The sequence below is a fragment of the Mus caroli genome, unplaced genomic scaffold, assembly GCF_978045245.1.
Source record: "Mus caroli unplaced genomic scaffold, Mus_caroli_1 scaffold_7, whole genome shotgun sequence".
Taxonomy (NCBI): domain Eukaryota; kingdom Metazoa; phylum Chordata; class Mammalia; order Rodentia; family Muridae; genus Mus; species Mus caroli.
Genome location: NW_028227262.1, coordinates 7,640,909 through 7,661,000, shown reverse-complemented (window position 1 = coordinate 7,661,000; position 20,092 = coordinate 7,640,909). Strand labels below are relative to the sequence as shown.

At 38.0% G+C, this 20,092-nt stretch overlaps 1 protein-coding gene across 1 annotated transcript in view; it reads right to left on the bottom strand.

Annotated features, from left to right (window-relative positions):
• The window catches only part of LOC110287587 (solute carrier organic anion transporter family member 1A1), a 56,071-nt gene extending 38,577 nt beyond the window's left edge, over positions 1 to 17,494 (bottom strand). Inside the window, exons 1-4 of the mRNA XM_021154160.3 lie at positions 17,233 to 17,494; positions 14,041 to 14,182; positions 4,017 to 4,149; positions 350 to 456 (exon numbers count right to left, since the gene is read on the bottom strand). Of these exons, the coding sequence (XP_021009819.1) occupies positions 350 to 456; positions 4,017 to 4,149; positions 14,041 to 14,182; positions 17,233 to 17,292 (442 nt within the window). The 5' untranslated portion in view covers positions 17,293 to 17,494. The remainder of the gene's footprint in view (positions 1 to 349; positions 457 to 4,016; positions 4,150 to 14,040; positions 14,183 to 17,232) is intronic.
• Between the last annotated feature and the right edge of the window lie 2,598 nt (positions 17,495 to 20,092).

The following is a 20,092-nucleotide window of genomic DNA, read 5'->3' as shown; positions in this document are numbered from 1 at the left end:
GTTTTATTATAGCAATAAAGAGTAAACTAGACCAAACACATAGATCACATTGTTTATCTAAATTCATCTTTCTAATTCATTTTCTTTTGTGAAACTAATAGTGCTGGAGTAGAAATCAACGGCTGTTTTTTTTTTTAATACACACTTTAAGAAATAAAAACATCTTAATAAGTATTTCCAAACACAAGAGGGAGAGTATCCTAGGCTATTAGATATCTCCTGTCCCTGAAAATGGAAATAAATATTCCTTTGTCTTACGTGTCTAATAAACCTAGTTTCATATCTAATAAAAAAAAAACATTCTGTGGCTAATTGTCTTAGCAGAAAGAAATGAGAAGCAGGAGTCAACCTGTTGGATCTTGTGCTGACTTCAAGGTCTGTGTTCTGTTTTCCATACACAAGAAGCTTTTTGAGGACATGTTGCTTGTAGGTGATATTGTTGTTTCATATTTGTATCTGTGTAGACACAGGAAACATTCACTGTGAGTAGTTGAGTGCAAGAAGGGCATCTGCAGTATACTGATTCCTATTTCCCTGAAAACAGGATTTCCAGAGCCAGAAAAGATTGAAGATGATTCATAAACAATTTCCTCAAGCTATTATTTATCAGTATATGGATGATATCCTATTGGCTGATTCAGATATAAGTATTTTGGAAAGAATGTTTGATAAAGTTAAAAAAAAAATAACCGTCCCATCCTGGAGATTGGAAATCGCCCATGAAAAAATACAAAGAGAGGATTCTATGAAATATCTAGGATATAGAATAAGTCTACAAGAGTTTAGGCCACAAAATGTGCAAATCATAAGAAACCAATTAAGGACTCTGAATGATTATCAGAAGCTAACAGGAGGGATTAACTAGCTGAGGAGGCCTGCAATTGGCTTGGCTACTCAAGAGCTATCAATGTATTTCAAATCTAACAAGGTGGTAGATTTAAATAGCCTGAGGCTGAGAAAGAGTTAGCTTTGGTAGAAAAGAAATTACAGGATACACATCTAGATTGTATTAATCCAAAGATGGCCTGGATCTTAGTTTTCTTGCCTTCTACTCATTCCCCTATAGGAATTCTTATGCAGAGGGAAGATTATATCTTGTAATGGATACTTTTAGCAAACAAACAGAGTAAGAACTTAAAAACCTACATAGAAGAGGTTTCTGAATTGATACTAGAATAAAAATTAGACTTTGATAATTAGCTAGAATGAATCCAGCTGAAATTGTGGTAACTTTTAATAATGCTAAAATTGCCTCGTTATAGACACAAGATGAACATTGGCAAAGAATGTGTAGTAATTTCTTGGGAGAGATTAGCAACAAATACCCTAAAAGCAAGTGACTTCAGTTCATTAAAAGAACTAATTTTATTCTTCCTTGTATAATGAAAGAACTCCAATTTCTGGAGCCCCTACATTTTACACTGTGTTAATAAATCAGGAAATGTAGAATACAAAGTAGAAGATGTAAATAAGCTATTTGAGAATCCCTATAAATCGGTTAAAAAATCAGAATTATATGCAATATTTATGGTGGTATCAGATTTTCAAGAGTCTCTTAATATAGTGACTGACTCTCAATATGCAGAGAGGGTTGTTTTTCATATAGAGACTGCTGAACTTATTTAGGATGATTCTTGATTGACTTCACTGTTTATTCAGCTACAACAAATGATCAAGAATAGAAGTCATCCACTGAATATAATATGCATAAGATCCCATACAGGTTTGCCAGGCCCTCTGACTCAAGGTAATAATAAAACTGATCAGCTCTTGATAAGCAGTGTATTAGAGAATTCAGAATTCCACTTAAAACACCATGTTAGCAGCAAAGATAAAGGAAGAATTCTCTGTCATTTGGCAACAAGCCAAGGAAATTGTGAGGCAATGTCTTACTTGCTCATTATAAACCAAACTCCATTGCCTACAGGAACCAACCCTAAAGGTACCCAAAGAAATGAAATTTGGTAAATGGATGTGTTCCATTTTACAGAGTGTGGTAAACTAAAATATGTGCATCATACAATAGACACATATTCTGGATTTCAGTGGACAACTGCCTTAGCTTCAGAAAACGCTGATTTTGTGATTATGCATTTGTTAGAAGTTATGGTTATGGCCATTATCAGACTACCCATACAAATTAAAATGACCAATGGTTTAACATGTGTATCTAATAAGATGAAGCAGTTTTTTACATGTTATAATATAAAACATGTTACAGGCATACCACATAAACATACAGGACAAGAAATTGTGGAAAGATCTAATAGTACTTTTCAAAAGATGCTTAGTAGACAAATGGGGACAACAAAACCCCCCAGAAATAGATTGCATAGTGCTTTACTAACCTTAAGTTTTTCAGATATGCTAATGAACAAAAAGCTATGGGGTTGTTGGAATACATTGGATTGTGAAAAAAAAAAAAAAAAAAAAAACAACTGATGCCTGTAAGATTTGTATATCGAAGAGTGGAAGAAGAGAAAGACAGGCTTTACAAGATTCACACTCTGGGATGCTGATATTCTGGAACCTTCCAGTCCAGCTCCCTCATTTATCCTACCTTACCTGCATCAAAGCAATTTCCTCTAAATATTTTCTCCCAGGACATTTCTGAAAAGCTAGTTCATCCATCCAGCCTTTAAGATTATTCAGTCAGGACTTAAGGAAAGGCATGAACTTTTTCAGCATATGGATGGCAAATGATGTCAGCTAGCTTTCCTTTGACAAAACCAAGTTTCCTATTTCTCTTTGGATCCCCAGAAGGGAATTCTTCACCACAATTAAGCAAGAAGCATGCAAGCAAGCAAATGATTGTCATACCAGTCCCTTAGGTTGTGGTGGATGGTTATTTTATGAATTATAGAAATCATCAAAAGTTTGAAGCCAGCCTGAGCTACATATTAAATTTCAGACCAGCCTGGGCTACTTATCAACCCCTTACTGCAAAAAACAAAGCAAAGCAGGACTGGAAAGGTGCCTCGGGGGTTAAGAGTATTTGCTGCTCTTATAGTGGACCTGGGTCCATTTTCCAGCAATCACACGGTAAGTAACAACCATCTGTAACTCCAAATACAAGGAATTAGATACCTTCATTTATCTCTGTATGTACCAGACATGCAAGGTGCTTAGACACACACACACACACACACACACACACACCTAAAATATATAAAATACATTTTAAGAAAAGAGAGGAAAAAAACAAAAAAGAAATAATGAAAAAGAGAAGGGAGAGTCAAGAGGAAGAGGAATATGAGGGAAGGAAGTTAAAAAAATTCATAAGGAAAAGAATGATGGAGAATTCCAAGGAAATGACACTTCCATAAAGAAGAAAACATTCTTTATGGTATGCTAATGTAAATAGTAAATTTTGTATGTATTTTACAACTAACAAGACATTTGAAGACATTCAAGCAAACAAACAAATGAGCAAAACCTGAAAACTGCGCCCAAAATGTAGGAAAGGGGTAAGCGATAACTGAACATAATTATATTTTTACAATTTTCTTTTTTTTTTTTTTTTTTTTGGTTTTTCGAGACAGGGTTTCTCTGTATAGCCCTGGCTGTCCTGGAACTCACTTTGTAGACCAGGCTGGCCTCGAACTCAGAAATCCGCCTGCCTCTATAAATTACTTTAGTAAACATGAAAATAAAATCAGCCTTGACATTCTTCTATTCCTTGATGACCCATGACTATGTCACATTATAGACCCCATGTAATCAAAGAATCTAAATAATCTTGACGAATGATTCAGCACAAGAGTTAGCAGACTCAGAGAATCTGTTCATGTATCTCAACTTCATGAAAGAAATGTCTCAAATACCCATGTCACAAATGGACTGGATGGGAACTTAAATGGACCTGAGGCCACAAGGTTCACACATCAGAAACTGGCAGATCAGAAACCACATATAATTAACATACTAGCATTCTGTACATTGGGGAACTATTATGAGCCTCATTTCCTGTAGGTTAAAGTTGAACCTAAAATATCATCAAGGATTGGAATACTCACCTGCCCATGAGGAAATGAGGTGATGCCATTAAGAAACACCCCAGGCCCATAACCACACATCCAATACCAATCATGATAGGTCTGTGCAGTTTCCTTCCAAAATAACTCACGAATACAATCAACAAAAGGTTTCCTGAAAGAGGGAAATGAGAATGCATGTTTTAGTAAAGTCTTAGTAGCTCTTAGACAACAGCCTCTAAAACATTTGGACTCTAGAGTTCATTGTTTATCAACCACCTTAAGAATTCAAGGATTGCCGGGCGGTGGTGGCACACGCCTTTAATCCCAGCACTTGGGAGGCAGAGGCAGTCGGATTTCTAAGTTCGAGGCCAGCCTGGTCTACAAAGTGAATTCCAGGACAGCCAGGACTATACAGAGAAACCCTGTCTCAAAAAAACAAAACAAAACAAAACAAAAAAAAAAAAAAGAATTCAAGGATTGGTGCTTATGAGGTTTTTCACGTTGTTTTAATGGGTAAAGCAATTATGACCCAGAAGGAAAGTTCTCTTCCATTTTGGAGAATATTAAAGGCTCTATCCAGGATAATCCTGCTTTTGTCATTGGATACAAATAAGGTGTCAGCCTTCATGTAACCTCTGAACTCTCCTCTCAAGCTTACTCTATAAAGAATCAAATGGGGTCATTTTCATAAACATTATTCTAAGAGTTTTTTATTGCTCAACATGGACAAGTTGGATGTCTGCTTTGATTTTCAATTCTTTTTTTTTTTTTTTTTGACCAGTTAATACTATTAAGCAGAGAGATGATAAGAGTCCTAGTCCTCCAAATGGGTCTTAGGTCTAGGTTGCAGAAATCAAACCAAAAGTTCTTCTTTGTGGTTTAGAAGAAAGCTTTGGGGTAAAACATTCACTGGAAGGCCCTGTTCTGACAGAGGCCTTTGACACACAGGTTTCAGAGTTGAAAAAATAAGTAGAACCTTGTGGCACAGAACTTTCATCCCCAGTTACAGGATGTCAAGAGAGAACAATTACAAGGTGCAAATTTGCCTGGGCTACAAAGTGAGTTCAAGACCACTTTGGGAAACTTAATAAAACTTCCTTAAAAAAAAAAAGACTAAATAAAAGCGGGATCAAGCAGCCAAAAGTTTCCTTAATGTGCCTAAGTATTTGGCACACAGAAAAGAAGTTGAAAAGAACCAAATACATAAGTAACTTCTCTGCAAACCACATCCTTTAGTTTGGTGAGAACATTTACCTTGTTCCTATTATACATAAGGAAAATATCAGAAAAATCAAACACTCTTCTTTGATGACTTAGAAAAACTTTAAGTGCTCTTAACTGTTTGAAAGATATTTGAAGACTGTTTTTCTCCCAATTTTATTTCTCTCTAGTCTGCTATCTAAGAAGAAGAGACGTGGTGTTGTTTTTGAATGGCTTGTTCCCCACTTCTATATTTTTATTTTCCTTATTAGAGCCCGTCTGTTTCCAAAGACCCCATCAATGAAATCATCATCTAACAGTAATGTCCCAAGATACTAAGTGTTTGAATTCTCTACGGCTGTGTCTAACCTATGGCTGTGCTCCTCTGCATGCAGAGGCAACTGTCTGAAATCTTTATTGATTGAAAGGAAAAACACTCCTGCCTCACATTAGGCTGAATTCACCTTTTACATTGCCTTGTGTCCTTCTAATAAGCAGTGGGACGAGCTGAGGAGAGAGCTAAGGTGTTATGTAGGCTAACAGGAGGTTGCTTCCAAAACTGTTTGGGAAATGCACACCAAATCCTTTTTTCACTGATCAGTGTGAATCGCTTCTATTCACAACTATTTGTAATAAATTCCCATGAAGTCACCTGCCACAACCAATGGTGATAGAAAGACTTAACATTTTCAACATTAAACAGGGATTTTTAACCTTTAGTCTAGAAGCTATAGAGTTCAGAGAAATTAGAGCATTTTGTGGACTTGCATAATAAGTATAAAAACAATTCTTATTGAATATAAATAATTATAGAATAATAATTATCATTAACAGAATTTATCACAGTTTTTACTTCCATCAAGGTTACATTGTCTTTAATGCACTTAATGAAAACATCAAAGCAAAATGGAATTAAGTAGAAGCTCACCAACACTGAAGATGCACTGTTCTGTCTCCCAGGGTCAAGCTCCTTAGCGCTTCCTATTTCACTATAGAATAATGAAATTGTCCAATAATTTCATTAAATTCACATTAGACTTTCTGTTCCTCATAAAGTAGGAAGCAGTAGTGACATGAACAGCAATGATTCCTCTACCAATAGAAGTATAAATAGTGGCTTATGATAGTGTGGTCGTTGTAAATACTGCAAAATGTCATGGAGCCAATAATTACTTGAAAATAAGATCTAGTTAATATTTACCTTGCTGTTAAAAAGCACAGATATTTCTGCCTCTAGGCAGTCGAGATATTCTGGTAATTTTACTCCAGTGTAACTGTTTTCCTCTTTGCACATATACTTTAATTTTTTTGCAAGAAAATTTTTATCTTGAAATCAGATATCGGCCGGGGGAAAGGGGTCTGAGCGGAGAGGGAGCACCTAGCCTGAGCATTGGCAGCAGACATCCTGGTTCCAGGACCCTGCCGAGTGTATTCTGCACAGAGGTTAGGGATCCGACCGGCCTGAGAACGCTTTGCCTGAGCATCACAGCAGACATCTTTGCTCCGGGACCCCGCCGGGTGTATTCTGCACAGGCCTCTGACATCAGGCCACCTTGCGGCCAGTGGAAAGGGGTCTGAGTGGAGAGGGAGCGCTTTGCCTGAGCATCAGCAACAGACATCCTGGTTCTGGGACCCCGCCTAGTGTATTCTGCACAGGTGAGAGTACGGAATACAGAAGCTAAAAGCTTCTGTGACAGGGGGAGCCACAGAGCTTCTAAGGCAGCCCCCTTTTTGGGCCCCAGACAGCTGGCCACTTTTCTGGCCAGTGGTTAGGGATCCGACCGGCCCAGGAACGCTTTGCCTGTGCATCAGCAGCAGACATCTTGGTTCCGGGACCCTGCCAAGTGTATTCTGCACAGGCCCCTGACATCCGGCCACCTACCGGACAGAGGAAAGGGGTCTGAGCGGAGAGGGAGCACTTTGCCTGAGCATCAGCAACAGACATCTTGGTTCCGGGACACTGCCCAGTGTATTCTGCACAGCCCCAGAGATTACCAGATGGCGAAAGGCAAACGCAAGAATCCTACTAACAGAAATCAAGATCACTCACCATCATCAGAACCCAGCACTCCCACCCCACCTAGTCCTGGGCAACCCAACACAACCGAAACACTAGACCCGGATTTAAAAGCATATCTCATGATGGTGGTAGAGGACATCAAGAAGGACTTTAATAACTCAATTAAAGAAATACAGGAGAACATTGCCAAAGAGTTACAAGTCCTTAAAGAAAAACAGGAAAACACATCCAAACAGGTGATGGAAATAAACAAAACTATACTAGACCTAAAAAGGGAAGTAGACACAATAAAGAAAACCGAAAGTGAGGCAACACTGGAGATAGAAATCCTAGGAAAGAAATCTGGAACCATAGATGCGAGCATCAGCAACAGAATACAAGAGATGGAAGAGAGAATCTCAGGTGCAGAAGATTCCATAGAGAACATCGGTACAACAATCAAGGAAAATACAAAATGCAAAAGAATCCTAACTCAAAACATCCAGGAAATACAGGACACAATGAGAAGACCAAACCTACGGATAATAGGAGTTGATGAGAATGAAGATTTTCAACTTAAAGGGCCAGCAAATATCTTCAACAAAATTTTAGAAAAAAAACTTCCCAAAACCTAAAGAAAGAGATGCCCATGATCATACAAGAAGCCTACAGAACTCCAAATAGACTGGACCAGAAAAGAAATTCCTCCCGACACATAATAATCAGAAAAACAAATGCACTAAATAAAGAGAGAATATTAAAAGCAGTAAGGGAGAAAGGTCAAGTAACATATAAAGGCAGGCCTATCAGAATTACACCAGACTTTTCACCAGAGACTATGAAAGCCAGAAGAGCCTGTACAGATGTTCTACAGACACTAAGAGAACACAAATGCCAGCCCAGGCTACTATACCCGGCCAAACTTTCAATTACCATAGATGGAGAAACCAAAGTATTCCACGACAAAATCAAATTCACACATTATCTTTCCACGAATACAGCCCTTCAAAGGATAATAACAGAAAAAACCAATACAAGGAAGGAAATCACGCCCGAGAAAAAGCAAGAAATTAATCCCTCAACAAACCAAAGAGAAGACAGCCACAAGAATAGAATGCCAACTCTAACAACAAAAATAAAAGGAAGCAACAATTACTTTTCCTTAATATCTCTTAATATCAATGGACTCAATTCCCCAATAAAAAGACATAGACTAACAGACTGGCTACACAAACAGGACCCAACATTCTGCTGCTTACAGGAAACCCTTCTCAGGGAAAAAGACAGACACTACCTCAGAGTAAAAGGCTGGAAAACAATTTTCCAAGAAAATGACCTGAAGAAACAAGTTGGAGTAGCCATTCTAATATCGAATAAAATCGACTTCCAACCCAAAGTTATCAAAAAGGACAAGGGAGGGACACTTCATACTCATCAAAGGTAAAATCCTCCAAGAGGAACTCTCAATTCTGAATATCTATGCTCCAAATGCAAGGGCAGCCACATTCATTAAAGACAATTTAGTAAAGTTCAAAGCACACATTGCACCTCACACAATAATAGTTGGCGACTTCAACACACCACTTTCATCAATGGACAGATCGTGGAAACAGAAACTAAACAGGGACATAGTGAAATTAACAGAAGTTGTGAGACAAATAGACTTAACAGATATCTACAGAACATTTTATCCTAAAACAAAAGGATATACCTTCTTCTCTGCTCCTCACAGGACATTCTCCAAAATTGACCATACAATTGGTCACAAAACAGGCCTCAACAGATACAAAAATATTGAAATTTTCCCTTGCATCCTATCAGACCACCATGGACTAAGGCTGATCTTAAATAACAACATAAATAATAGAAAGCCAACATTCACGTGGAAACTGAATAACACTCTTCTCAATGATACCTTGGTCAGGGAAGGAATAAAAAAAGAAATTAAAGACTTTTTACATTTTAATGAAAATGAAGCCACAACTTGCCCAAACCTATGGGACACAATGAAAGCATTTCTAAGAGGGAAACTCATAGCTCTGAGTGCCTCCATAAAGAAACTAGAGAGAGCACACACTAGCAGATTGACAACACATCTAAAAGCTCTAGGAAAAAAAGGAAGAAAATTATCCCAAGAGGAGTAGACGGCAGGAAATAATCAAACTCAGGGGTGAAATCAACCAAGTGGAAACAAGAAGAACTATTCAAAGAATTAACCAAAGGAGGAGTTGGTTCTTTGAGAAAATCAACAAGATAGAAAAACCCTTAGCTAGACTCACTAGAGGGCACAGGGACAACATCCTAATTAACAAAATCAGAAATGAAAAAGGAGACATAACAACAGATCCTGAAGAAATACAAAACACCATCAGATCCTTCTACAAAAGGCTATACTCAACAAAACTTGAAAACCTGGACGAAATGGACAAATTTCTGGACAGATACCAGGTACCAAAATTAAATCAGGATCAAGTTAACAAGCTAAACAGTCTCATATCCCCTAAAGAAATAGAAGCAGTCATTAATAGTCTCCCAGCCAAAAAAAGCCCAGGACCAGATGGGTTTAGTGCAGAGTTCTATCAGACCTTCAAAGAAGATCTAATTCCAGTTCTGCACAAACTATTCCACAAAATAGAAGTAGAAGGAACTCTACCCAACTCATTCTATGAAGCCACAATTACTCTGATACCTAAACCACAGAAAGATCCAACAAAGATAGAGAACTTCAGACCAATTTCCCTTTTGAATATAGATGCAAAAATCCTCAATAAAATTCTTGTTAACCAAATCCAAGAACACATTAAAGCAATCATCCATCCTGACCAAGTAGGTTTTATTCCAGGGATGCAGGGATGGTTTAATATACGGAAATCCATCAACGTAATCCACTATATAAACAAACTCAAAGACAAAAACCACATGATCATCTCGTTAGATGCGGAAAAAGCATTCGACAAGATCCAACACACATTCATGATAAAAGTCTTGGAAAGATCAGGAATCCAAGGCCCATACCTAACCATGATAAAAGCAATCTACAACAAACCAGTAGCCAACATCAAAGTAAATGGTGAGAAGCTTGAAGCAATCTCTCTAAAATCAGGGACTAGACAAGGCTGTCCACTCTTTCCATACCTATTCAACATTGTACTTGCAGTCCTAGCCAGAGCGATTCGACAACAAAAGGAGATCAAGGGGATACAAATTGGAAAAGATGAAGTCAAAATATCAGTTTTTGCAGATGATATGATAGTATATATAAGTCACCCTAAAAATTCCACCAGAGAACTCCTAAACCTGATAAACAGCTTTGGTGAAGTAGCTGGATATAAAAGTAACTCAAACAAGTCAATGGCCTTTCTCTACACAAAGGATAACCAGGCTGAGAAAGAAATTAGGGAAACAACACCCTTCTCAATAGTCACAAATAATATAAAATACCTTGGCGTGAAACTAACTAAGGAAGTGAAAGATCTGTATGATAAAAACTTCAAGTCTCTGAAGAAAGAAATTAAAGAAAATCTCAGAAGATGGAAATATCTCCCATGCTCATGGATTGGCAGGATCAACATTATAAAGATGGCTATCTTGCCAAAAGCAATCTACAGATTCAATGCAATCCCCATCAAAATTCCAACTCAATTCTTCAACGAATTAGAAAGAGCAATCTGCAAATTTATCTGGAATAACAAAAAAACCTAGGATAGCAAAAACTCTTCTCAAGGATAAAAGAACCTCTGGTGGAATCACCATGCCTGACCTAAAGCTTTACTACAGAGCAATTGTGATAAAAACTGCATGGTACTGGTACAGCGACAGACAAGTAGACCAATGGAATAGAATTGAAGACCCAGAAATGAACCCACACAGCTATGGTCACTTGATCTTCGACAAGGGAGCTAAAACCATCCAGTGGAAGAAAGACAGCATTTTCAACAAATCGTGCTGGCACAACTGGTTGTTTTCATGTAGAAGAATGTGAATTGATCCATTCCTATCTCCTTGTACTAAGGTCAAATCTAAGTGGATCAAGGAACTTCACATAAAACCAGAGACACTGAAACTTATAGAGGAGAAAGTGGGGAAAAGCCTTGAAGATATGGGCACAGGGGAAAAATTCCTGAATAGAAGAGCAATGTCTTGCCCGGTAAGATCAAGAAGTGATAAATGGGACTTCATGAAACTGCAAAGCTTCTGCAAGGCAAAAGACACAGTCAATAAGTCAAAAAGACCACCAACAGATTGGGAAAGGATCTTTACCTATACTAAATCAGATAGGGGACTAATATCCAATATATATAAAGAACTCAAGAAGGTTGACTCCAGAAAATCAAATAACCCCATTAAAAAATGGGGCTCAGAACTGAACAAAGAATTCTCACCTGAGGAATACCGAAAGGCTGAGAAGCACCTGAAAAAATGTTCAACATCCTTAATCATCAGAGAAATGCAAATCAAAACAACCGTGAGATTCCACCTCACACCAGTCAGAATGGCTAAGATCAAAAATTCAGGTGACAGCAGATGCTGGCGAGGATGTGGAGAAAGAGGAACACTCCTCCATTGTTGGTGGGATTGCAAGCTTGTACAACCACTGTGGAAATCAGTCTGGTGGTTCCTTAGAAAATTGGACATAGACCTACCAGAGGATCCAGCAATACCTCTCCTGGGCATATATCCAGAAGATGTTCCAACCGGTAAGAAGGACACATGCTCCACTATGTTCATAGCAGCCTTATTTATAATAGCCAGAAGCTGGAAAGAACCCAGATGCCCCTCAACAGAGGAATGGATACAGAAAATGTGGTACATTTACACAATGGAGTACTACTCAGCTATTAAAAGGAATGAATTTATGAAATTCCTAGTCAAATGAATGGACTTGGAGGGCATCATCCTGAGTGAGGTAACACAATCACAAAGGAACTCACACAATATGTACCCACTGATAAGTGGATATTAGCCAAAAACTTAGGATACCCAAGATATATAATACAATCTGCTAAGCACATGAAACTCAAGAAGAATGAAGCCCAAAGTGGGGTCACTGTACCCCTTCTTAGAATTGGGAACAAAACATCCATGGAAGGAGTTACAGAAACAAAGATTGGAGCTGTGATGAAAGAATGGACCATTTAGAGACTGCCATACCCAGGGATCCATCCCATGATCAGCTTCCAAACGCTGACACCATTGCATATACTAGCAAGATTTTGCTGAAAGACCCTGATATAGCTGTCTCTAGTGAGACTATGCCGGGGCCTAGCAAACACAGAAGTGGATGCTCACAGTCAGCTAGTGGATGGATCACAGGGCTCCCAATGGAGGAGCTGGAGAAAGTTCCCAAGGAGCTAAAGGGACCTGCAACCCTATAGGTAGAACAACATTATGAACTAACCAGTACCCCAGAGCTCTTGACTCTAGCTGCATATGTATCAAAAGATGGCCTAGTCGGCCATCACTGGAAAGAGAGGCCCATTGGACACACAAACTTTATATGCCCCAGTACAGGGGAACACCAGGGCCAAAAAAAAAAAAAAAAAAAATGGGAATGGGTGGGTGGGGAAATGGGGGAGAGAGGGGAGGGTATGGGGTACTTTTGGGATAACATTGGAAATGTAATTGAGGAAAATACATAATAAAATATATTAAAAAAATAAATAAATAAAAAATAAAAAACAAACAAAAAAAAGAAATCAGATATCACTGGGTTTTGAATGTGAGCATAGAAAAAATCAATATTTACTTTTCACTCTCTACTGGTGCTCTGCTGCCTGGGAAATTAAAGACATACTCCATAGGAAGCCACAGTCTCTACCTATTTTTCATTCCTGCACATTTGCATGCTCATGCTCTAACAACTTCCAACTTAGCATAAAATTGGGCCGACTCTATCTCCTCAAACAGTTTGATGATTTGCCCTCTGCACAAATCTCTTCTTCACATGAACTTGTCCATTTCTTTGTGTGTGAAACCTTTACTCCTCCAGGAGGCTTTCTTCCATAGCACAAATGTGTCATGCAGGATCTTGGGTAACTCTTAGACTGCACTTGCTGCATCTGACACATAGAACACTAGCAGTCTGTATAAGGTCTATGTAAGGCATCAATCCTGAAACCACCACAGGTGTAGGACATGTGTGAAATAGTAAGCACTAAGGAGCTTGACCCTGGGAGTCAGAAGGGTGCATCTTCAGTATTGGTGAGTTTCTCCTCAATCCCAGTTTGCTTTGATGTTTTCATTATATGCATTAAAGACAATTTCACCTTGAAGGAAGTAAAAATTATGATTAAATTGGAGAAGAGAGCTACCAATGCTTCTAGTTCACTTTGTTTATAAAGAGAATCTTTTTGTCTTTGAGCCTTGGTACTCTTATATCCCACTTCATCACCATAAATCAGGTGTTAAAGTTAGTCTACTCTTCTATGGAATTGTGTGTGACAGAGCTCAAACACAGAAAAACTTCCTAGTCGTCTCTAGTGAGTAGGGGAGGGGAGCCATCAACTTCACAGACACAGTAGAGAAAAAGAAATAGTCTCCTTTGGCACACAAGTTTATCCTATATCAAACTTCTAAAATGCCAAGGAAAAACCCTTCACTTGTCTTTGGGTTATCAGGTGGTAGAATTAAAGATTAATACTTTAAATCTTCTGCTATTCTTCGTAGAAAAGGGACTGTCTCATGCTATATGGCAATACTTGAGGGCTGTAATGAGGATATTTAAATAAATGGTTTGTTCACATCAAACCAGGCTTTTCAGTCAACATCAGGAAGTATGTAACTCAGTCAGATTAAATAGGCTGCTGCAATAAATAATGAGAAAATATCAATATATAAAAATAGGTAATTATAAAAATAACTCACCTATCTCAAAGCTCCCAGTGATAAATCCAACTATAGATGTAGGGATGCCAAATTGTCTCTCTATTTGTGTGAGCATGGAATTCATATAAACTCCTGATAGTGATTTGGCCAGGTATGCACATGTTAATGCCATCAGGAACACCTAGGAAGAAAAATGTTTAAGAAAAAAAAGAAAACTTTTAGTTTTGTTGTGTATTTATTATCTACTGATAGAACAGCTTCCACCATGAGGGAAATGATTATATCCATCATAAACAGTCCTTGAACATGCAACAAACTTTATAGTGTAATATCTTCTGTATGTCACTGTGTCCTCATTCTGGAAAAACATAGAACAGCTGGTTAGCAGTGGTGAATTTTGTAGATACTCATGGATTTCCTCTCTTATCAGTGTACCTTATTCATACAGGAAGACAGGGAGTTGTTCTCTGTAAGACACAGCTGCTGATGGGTCACCAGCACTGTACTGTTATCAGCAGGTCACATGTTGTTCACTTTATGAAGGAGAAGGAAGAGAACATAGAATTATACCACGGCATGTGTCTGCAGCAAGCCTACTGTGCTCTCTGCAGAAATGACAGGTCTCTGGATTTCATTGTTCAGTTTAACATTTTGTCCTTTGTTCTGCATTCTTGAACACAACTTTACTGATCAAGGTATCTGTCCCAACCCCTGTCTTTTCTTTAGTAAATTTTATAAACTAAATTTACTGTTGGTTGATTTCATACACACATGGTATATTTGCTTTTTCTCTCGCCCACGAACATCATTTTGTTATTATCAGTCTTTTTCCAAGCTTAATGATTTTTGGTTTTGTTTTGTTGACTCACTAAACCAGGGTCATCTGTCTGGCCACTGAGTTAGAACTAAACATTGGTACCTGGTGAGGTCAGTAATGCATGCATGATTTCCCTGTCCTGGCAAGCTTTTCCTAATGATTGTGTTTACCAAGAAGCAGAAGCTTCAGTCTGGAATAGTAGACATTTTGACCACTCCAACTTTCTAGATAGTTCTAAAGTTAGAGAAGGAAAGGAGTCTAATTTATTTTTAAACAAGTTACCTCTAAAATTTGCCTTATATACTAGTGGTTTGAACATTTTCCCATAACATTTGTACAAATATCTACAATTATTATACTCTAAAGTAACTGTGGTGGTTTGAATAGAAATGGACCCCATAAGATCATAGATTTGAATGCTTGGCCACCAGGAACTGTCATTATTAGAGTAGATGTGGCCTTTTGGATAAAGTGTGTCAGTAGGGATGGAGTTTGAGGTTTCAGAAACTCCTGTCAATCTTGATGTAGAATTCTTAGCTCATTTTCTAGCACCACATCTGCCTACATGCCACCATTATTCTGGCCATGATGTACTAAAACTGAACCTGTAAGGCCCAATTAAATTTTTTAATAAGAGTTGCAGTTATCATTCTGACACCTCACAGCCATAGAAACCTTAACTAAAACAGTTAACAAATACAAACGTTGAGCATTACTGCTTATAATGATACCTGATGATTTCTATCTACAAATGCAGTCTACTAATCACAATACTTATCATTATCTTAAGATTGGAAGCTAGAGATGTGGCTTAGTGGTTTAAAGCACTGGCTGTTCTTGTTGAAAACTGAGTTATGTTTGGAGCACCCACATGGTGATTCAAAACCACCTGCAACTCTAGTTTCAGGTAATCCAACAACTTCTGTCCTTCAAAGACACAAGATATGAAAATGGTATACCAATATCCATGAGAGCAAAACATCCATATGCATAAAATAAAAGATAAGTGTAAAGAAATTAAAGCATCTTAAAGGTGGTTTAATCCTTTCTAAGATGCTTTAGACATCTTAACGGAGGTACAGATCAGGAAAAGAGAAGTTGCCTAGTATGTGTGAGTGCCTGCATTTAATCCTTCATATCAGTAGTATAGGTGAACCCTGAAAGATGAGCACACACAAATACAGTGACAGAGAAAGACACACATACAGCGAGGACACACAAAGATTTTTTTAAAAATCTTAAAATGTAGGACTACCACTACCCTTTTCAAATGAACAACACTGATGTATAAACAGGTTGCATAAATTGTCCAAAATGACCCATCTAGTAAACATCTGGCAAGGATTAGGAGCCAAGAGACCTTGGCTCCTCAGAAGCTTGTAAGAACTTAAGGGTGGTTGGCTTCCAATAATTGATATACATTCTTGCAAGTGAAAACACATTCCAGGGGCTGTCTGATGCCTCTTTTACAATAATATGCAGATTAAATTATGTGTGAATAAAGACAAAATTAACTTTTAATAGGATGATTTAAGAGACAACATCTTAGAGAGGAACATTTTGAGAAACTCTATAGAAACCAAGCCAATGCTCAAATTTCATGGGTTAATATATGCTCACATTCTGTGATGTAAAGATGCCTCTGGAACTATGAGAACAATAATTGTTTCTAAAATATAGAACCCCACCAAAGCATCTAACAAAATGGACTATTTTCTTACAAACAATGATTATTATGTTGCCAAAGCTTGAAGAAAATATTTTTCTAGCCAGGTCATGAAGTCATCTTTACATATTAATGAACAAAGCACTTATGTTATGGAGCCAGTTACTAGCTATGACCCTTCATCTTCTGTCAGGATTCTGAAGCTGAGCACTGGATTAACCCCTGACTTCAGACTAAATTCTATCACAACATAATACATACCTAAAACATTCAAAACCCCATTCTTCTGTAAGAAACTCTAGAGTACTGTTTCTCAACTTTCCTGATGCCATGACCATGTAATATCATTATTCCTGTTGTGTTGACTCAAACCATAAACTTATTTTCATTACTACTTTGTAACTTTCATTTTGCTACTGTTATGAACTATAATTTAAATATCTGATATGCAGAATAATTGATATGTGACCCCTATGAAAGGGTCATCTGACCCATATGTTGAGAACTCATCAGTTGAGAACCACTGCCCGAAATTATTCTGTTTCCTGAATGAATAATACTGATCTGACATCCCTCATTATAAAACCAACAGTTTCTAAGGCAAATAATTGACAACACATTGGGTAAAAAAAGCATTTGTGCTGGAAATTTTTGTGTGAGCTGAGCAATGTTACAAGCACTTTCAATGAATGCGTATTTGAGAAGACTCTCATGAGTATGTGCATGCACACATAGAAACAATCCATACCTTCATCTTGGAGAAGAATCTGCCTTCTTGTGTTGCAATCTTTTTCTCTGTTTCTTCCATGGTGTTCTTCAACTGTTTCCAGTTTCTTTGCTTTAAAAGTTCTACTGCTGTCTTTCTAAGAGAAAGCTGTTAAATAAATTATTTTCTGAACTGTAACAAGTCATCCCCGCAAAAAAATCTCTCTTAGGGATAGAGAGTCTTAGTGTTTTAGTCAGAGTTTCTATTGCTGTGACAAAATACCAGGACCAAAGAGAAATGAAATGGAAAGTGTTTGTTTTAGCTCACAGTTGTTTATTAACTTCATTGCTGAGGAAAGTCAGGACAGGAGCCCAAAACAGCAACCTGGATGCTGGAGCCAATGCAAAAAACCAAGGAGGAATGCTGCTTCCAGCTCTGCTCCTCAAGACTTGCTTGACCTGCTTATACAACCCAGGACTACCTACCAAACAAGACCCACCTACCATGAGCTAGACCCTCACATATCAATTATAAATAAAGAAAATGCACTACAGGCTAGATCATAGGTCAATCTCATTTGGACATTTTTCTCAACAGAAGTCCCCTCTTCCCAAATTACTCTAGTGAATGTCAAATTCATATAAAACTGTCCAGCACAGATAGGGAGGTGGTGGTTCAGTGGTAAAGTGTTTGATTTTTTTAAGCTTGAGGCCCTGACTTTTAATTATTACCAGGCAAGTATAAAAGCTAGGCTTCTCTTCACATGCCTGTAAGCCCATCACTGGGAGGACCCAAAGAACAGGATCACTGCAGTGTGCCAATCTGCCACTCTAATCACATTAACCACCAAGAAGCTGAATGAAGAGACCCCATCATAGAACATAAAAAAGAACATCCTACAGGAAGACATTCAGCATTGACTCCTGGCTTCTGTAATATGCACATGTATACATGTACACCTGCACACATACTTATGGACAGACAAACCCATACACACACACACACACACACACACACACACACACACACACACACACAGGAATAATTTAACCAGTTACTGAAATGTTATAAAAATATCTAGGCATCTAGGCAATTTTTGTTTTGAGTTTTTTTTCTGTTTTTTTTTGTTTGTTTTTTATTTACTCTGACTAAACTTATAAATAACTGCATAGGGTAAAATTGGATTTGTTTGATTTCTATTGAAAAAGCAAACACAAAAATCTGTGCTGATTCTTTGTCAATGTTAAAGATATTCTTAGAACTTAGTAAACTCTGGCCTTAAGCTAATGACAACGTGGTTAAAACCAAGCTTCTCAATTCTTTTGCCAAAGCAAATGTGATCCAGGTGATGCCCTTTGAATTTATTTGAGGGCTCCTGCCTTTCCAAATGGGACAGTATTTGTTATGATTATACTGAACCTCTGCCTCACTGAAGCTTCCTTTGTGGGTTCTTTTCATTGCAAGACTTCTCTGGAGTCTCAAGAAGAGAAACACTTTCTGGGGCACTGTTAATTCCCAGAAACCTGGGGAGACAGTGAGTCATTTTAATCATGAAAACAAACTAAGTAAAAACAACAAATAAGTCTAGGATCTGGGAAAGAATTTAGCAATGCAGGTTTGAAACTGTAGAAGTTAGGAAATGATCAGATACCTAAATAGAGAGGTCCACATGGTTATTTATGACATACATACTGTGTATGGATAAACATGTCTCTCTGTGTATAGGTGATATGTTATTATAAGTATGTATATGCAATGGAGAAAGGGGGCAAGCCCTATTCAACCTCACTAAATTTTCTACTTTTCATCTGGAAAGTAGGATTTATTCGTATTAACTCTAGATGATTTATTTCAACATACCTGGATGACATCTCAGGTATATCCACAGCACTAATTTATTAAAATCCTCTAACACACCCACTTAACAAGTGACCTGGAATGGCTCTAAGTTTATAGAACATTTTAAACATTTATCAGAGTTCCAAATCTCATGGGTGCCTCCACGTGTACTTTTTGGTTGGTGGTTTAGTCCCTGAGAGCTCTGGGAATACTGGCTGGTTCATATTGTTGTTCCTTTGTGACTGAGTCACCTCATTTAGGATGATATTCTCAAGTTCCATCCATTTGCCTGTGAATTTCATGAAGCCATGTTTTTAATGGCTGAGTAGTACTCCATTGTGTAAATGTACCACATTTCCTGTATCCATTCCTCTGTTGAGAGACATCTGGATTCTTTCTAGCTTCTGGCTATTATAAATAAGGCTGCTATGAACATATTGGAGCATGTGTTTTTATTACATGTTGGAGCTTCTTCTGGGTGTATGCCATATTCACCTTTCAGCCATTTGCACAATCTTACCATTTCAAACTGATTCAAGTTGCTGATTTGATATCTAAACTTGCTCTCTCCTCCATTCTGTTTCTTCCCATGTCTGGGGTAGATCTTACATATGGATGTGTAATATCCAAGAGATATTCTGGATATATTTTTGTCTCTCACCAACTACCTGTCATATAAGTTCTAGAAATTCCTCTATATCAGGCTCTGTCAAAGGTCAACCAAGTCCCCTGCAATTCCCTATTTTTGCTATGAGCAAAAATAAACCTAAAAAAAAAGAAAACCAAAAACCACCCAATCAACCAAACATATAAAACCTCTAAAAAGTGGCCACAAGTCCTTCTGGTCAGCACCAGCTCTGGGCTACCTTGGGCGCAAACTCAGTGGACGGTCCCATGGTGCCCAGAAGACTCTCCACCCCTCAGGCACCCTAGCATGCCCAGGATCCTAGGATCACTGGTGAGTGGAACAGAAAATCTGGTCCAACACAACTGGAAGTGCCTGGGACCAGCAGGATCAGGGACATAGGAACCCCCCTGAACAGCCACTTGGTTCCTTCAGGTT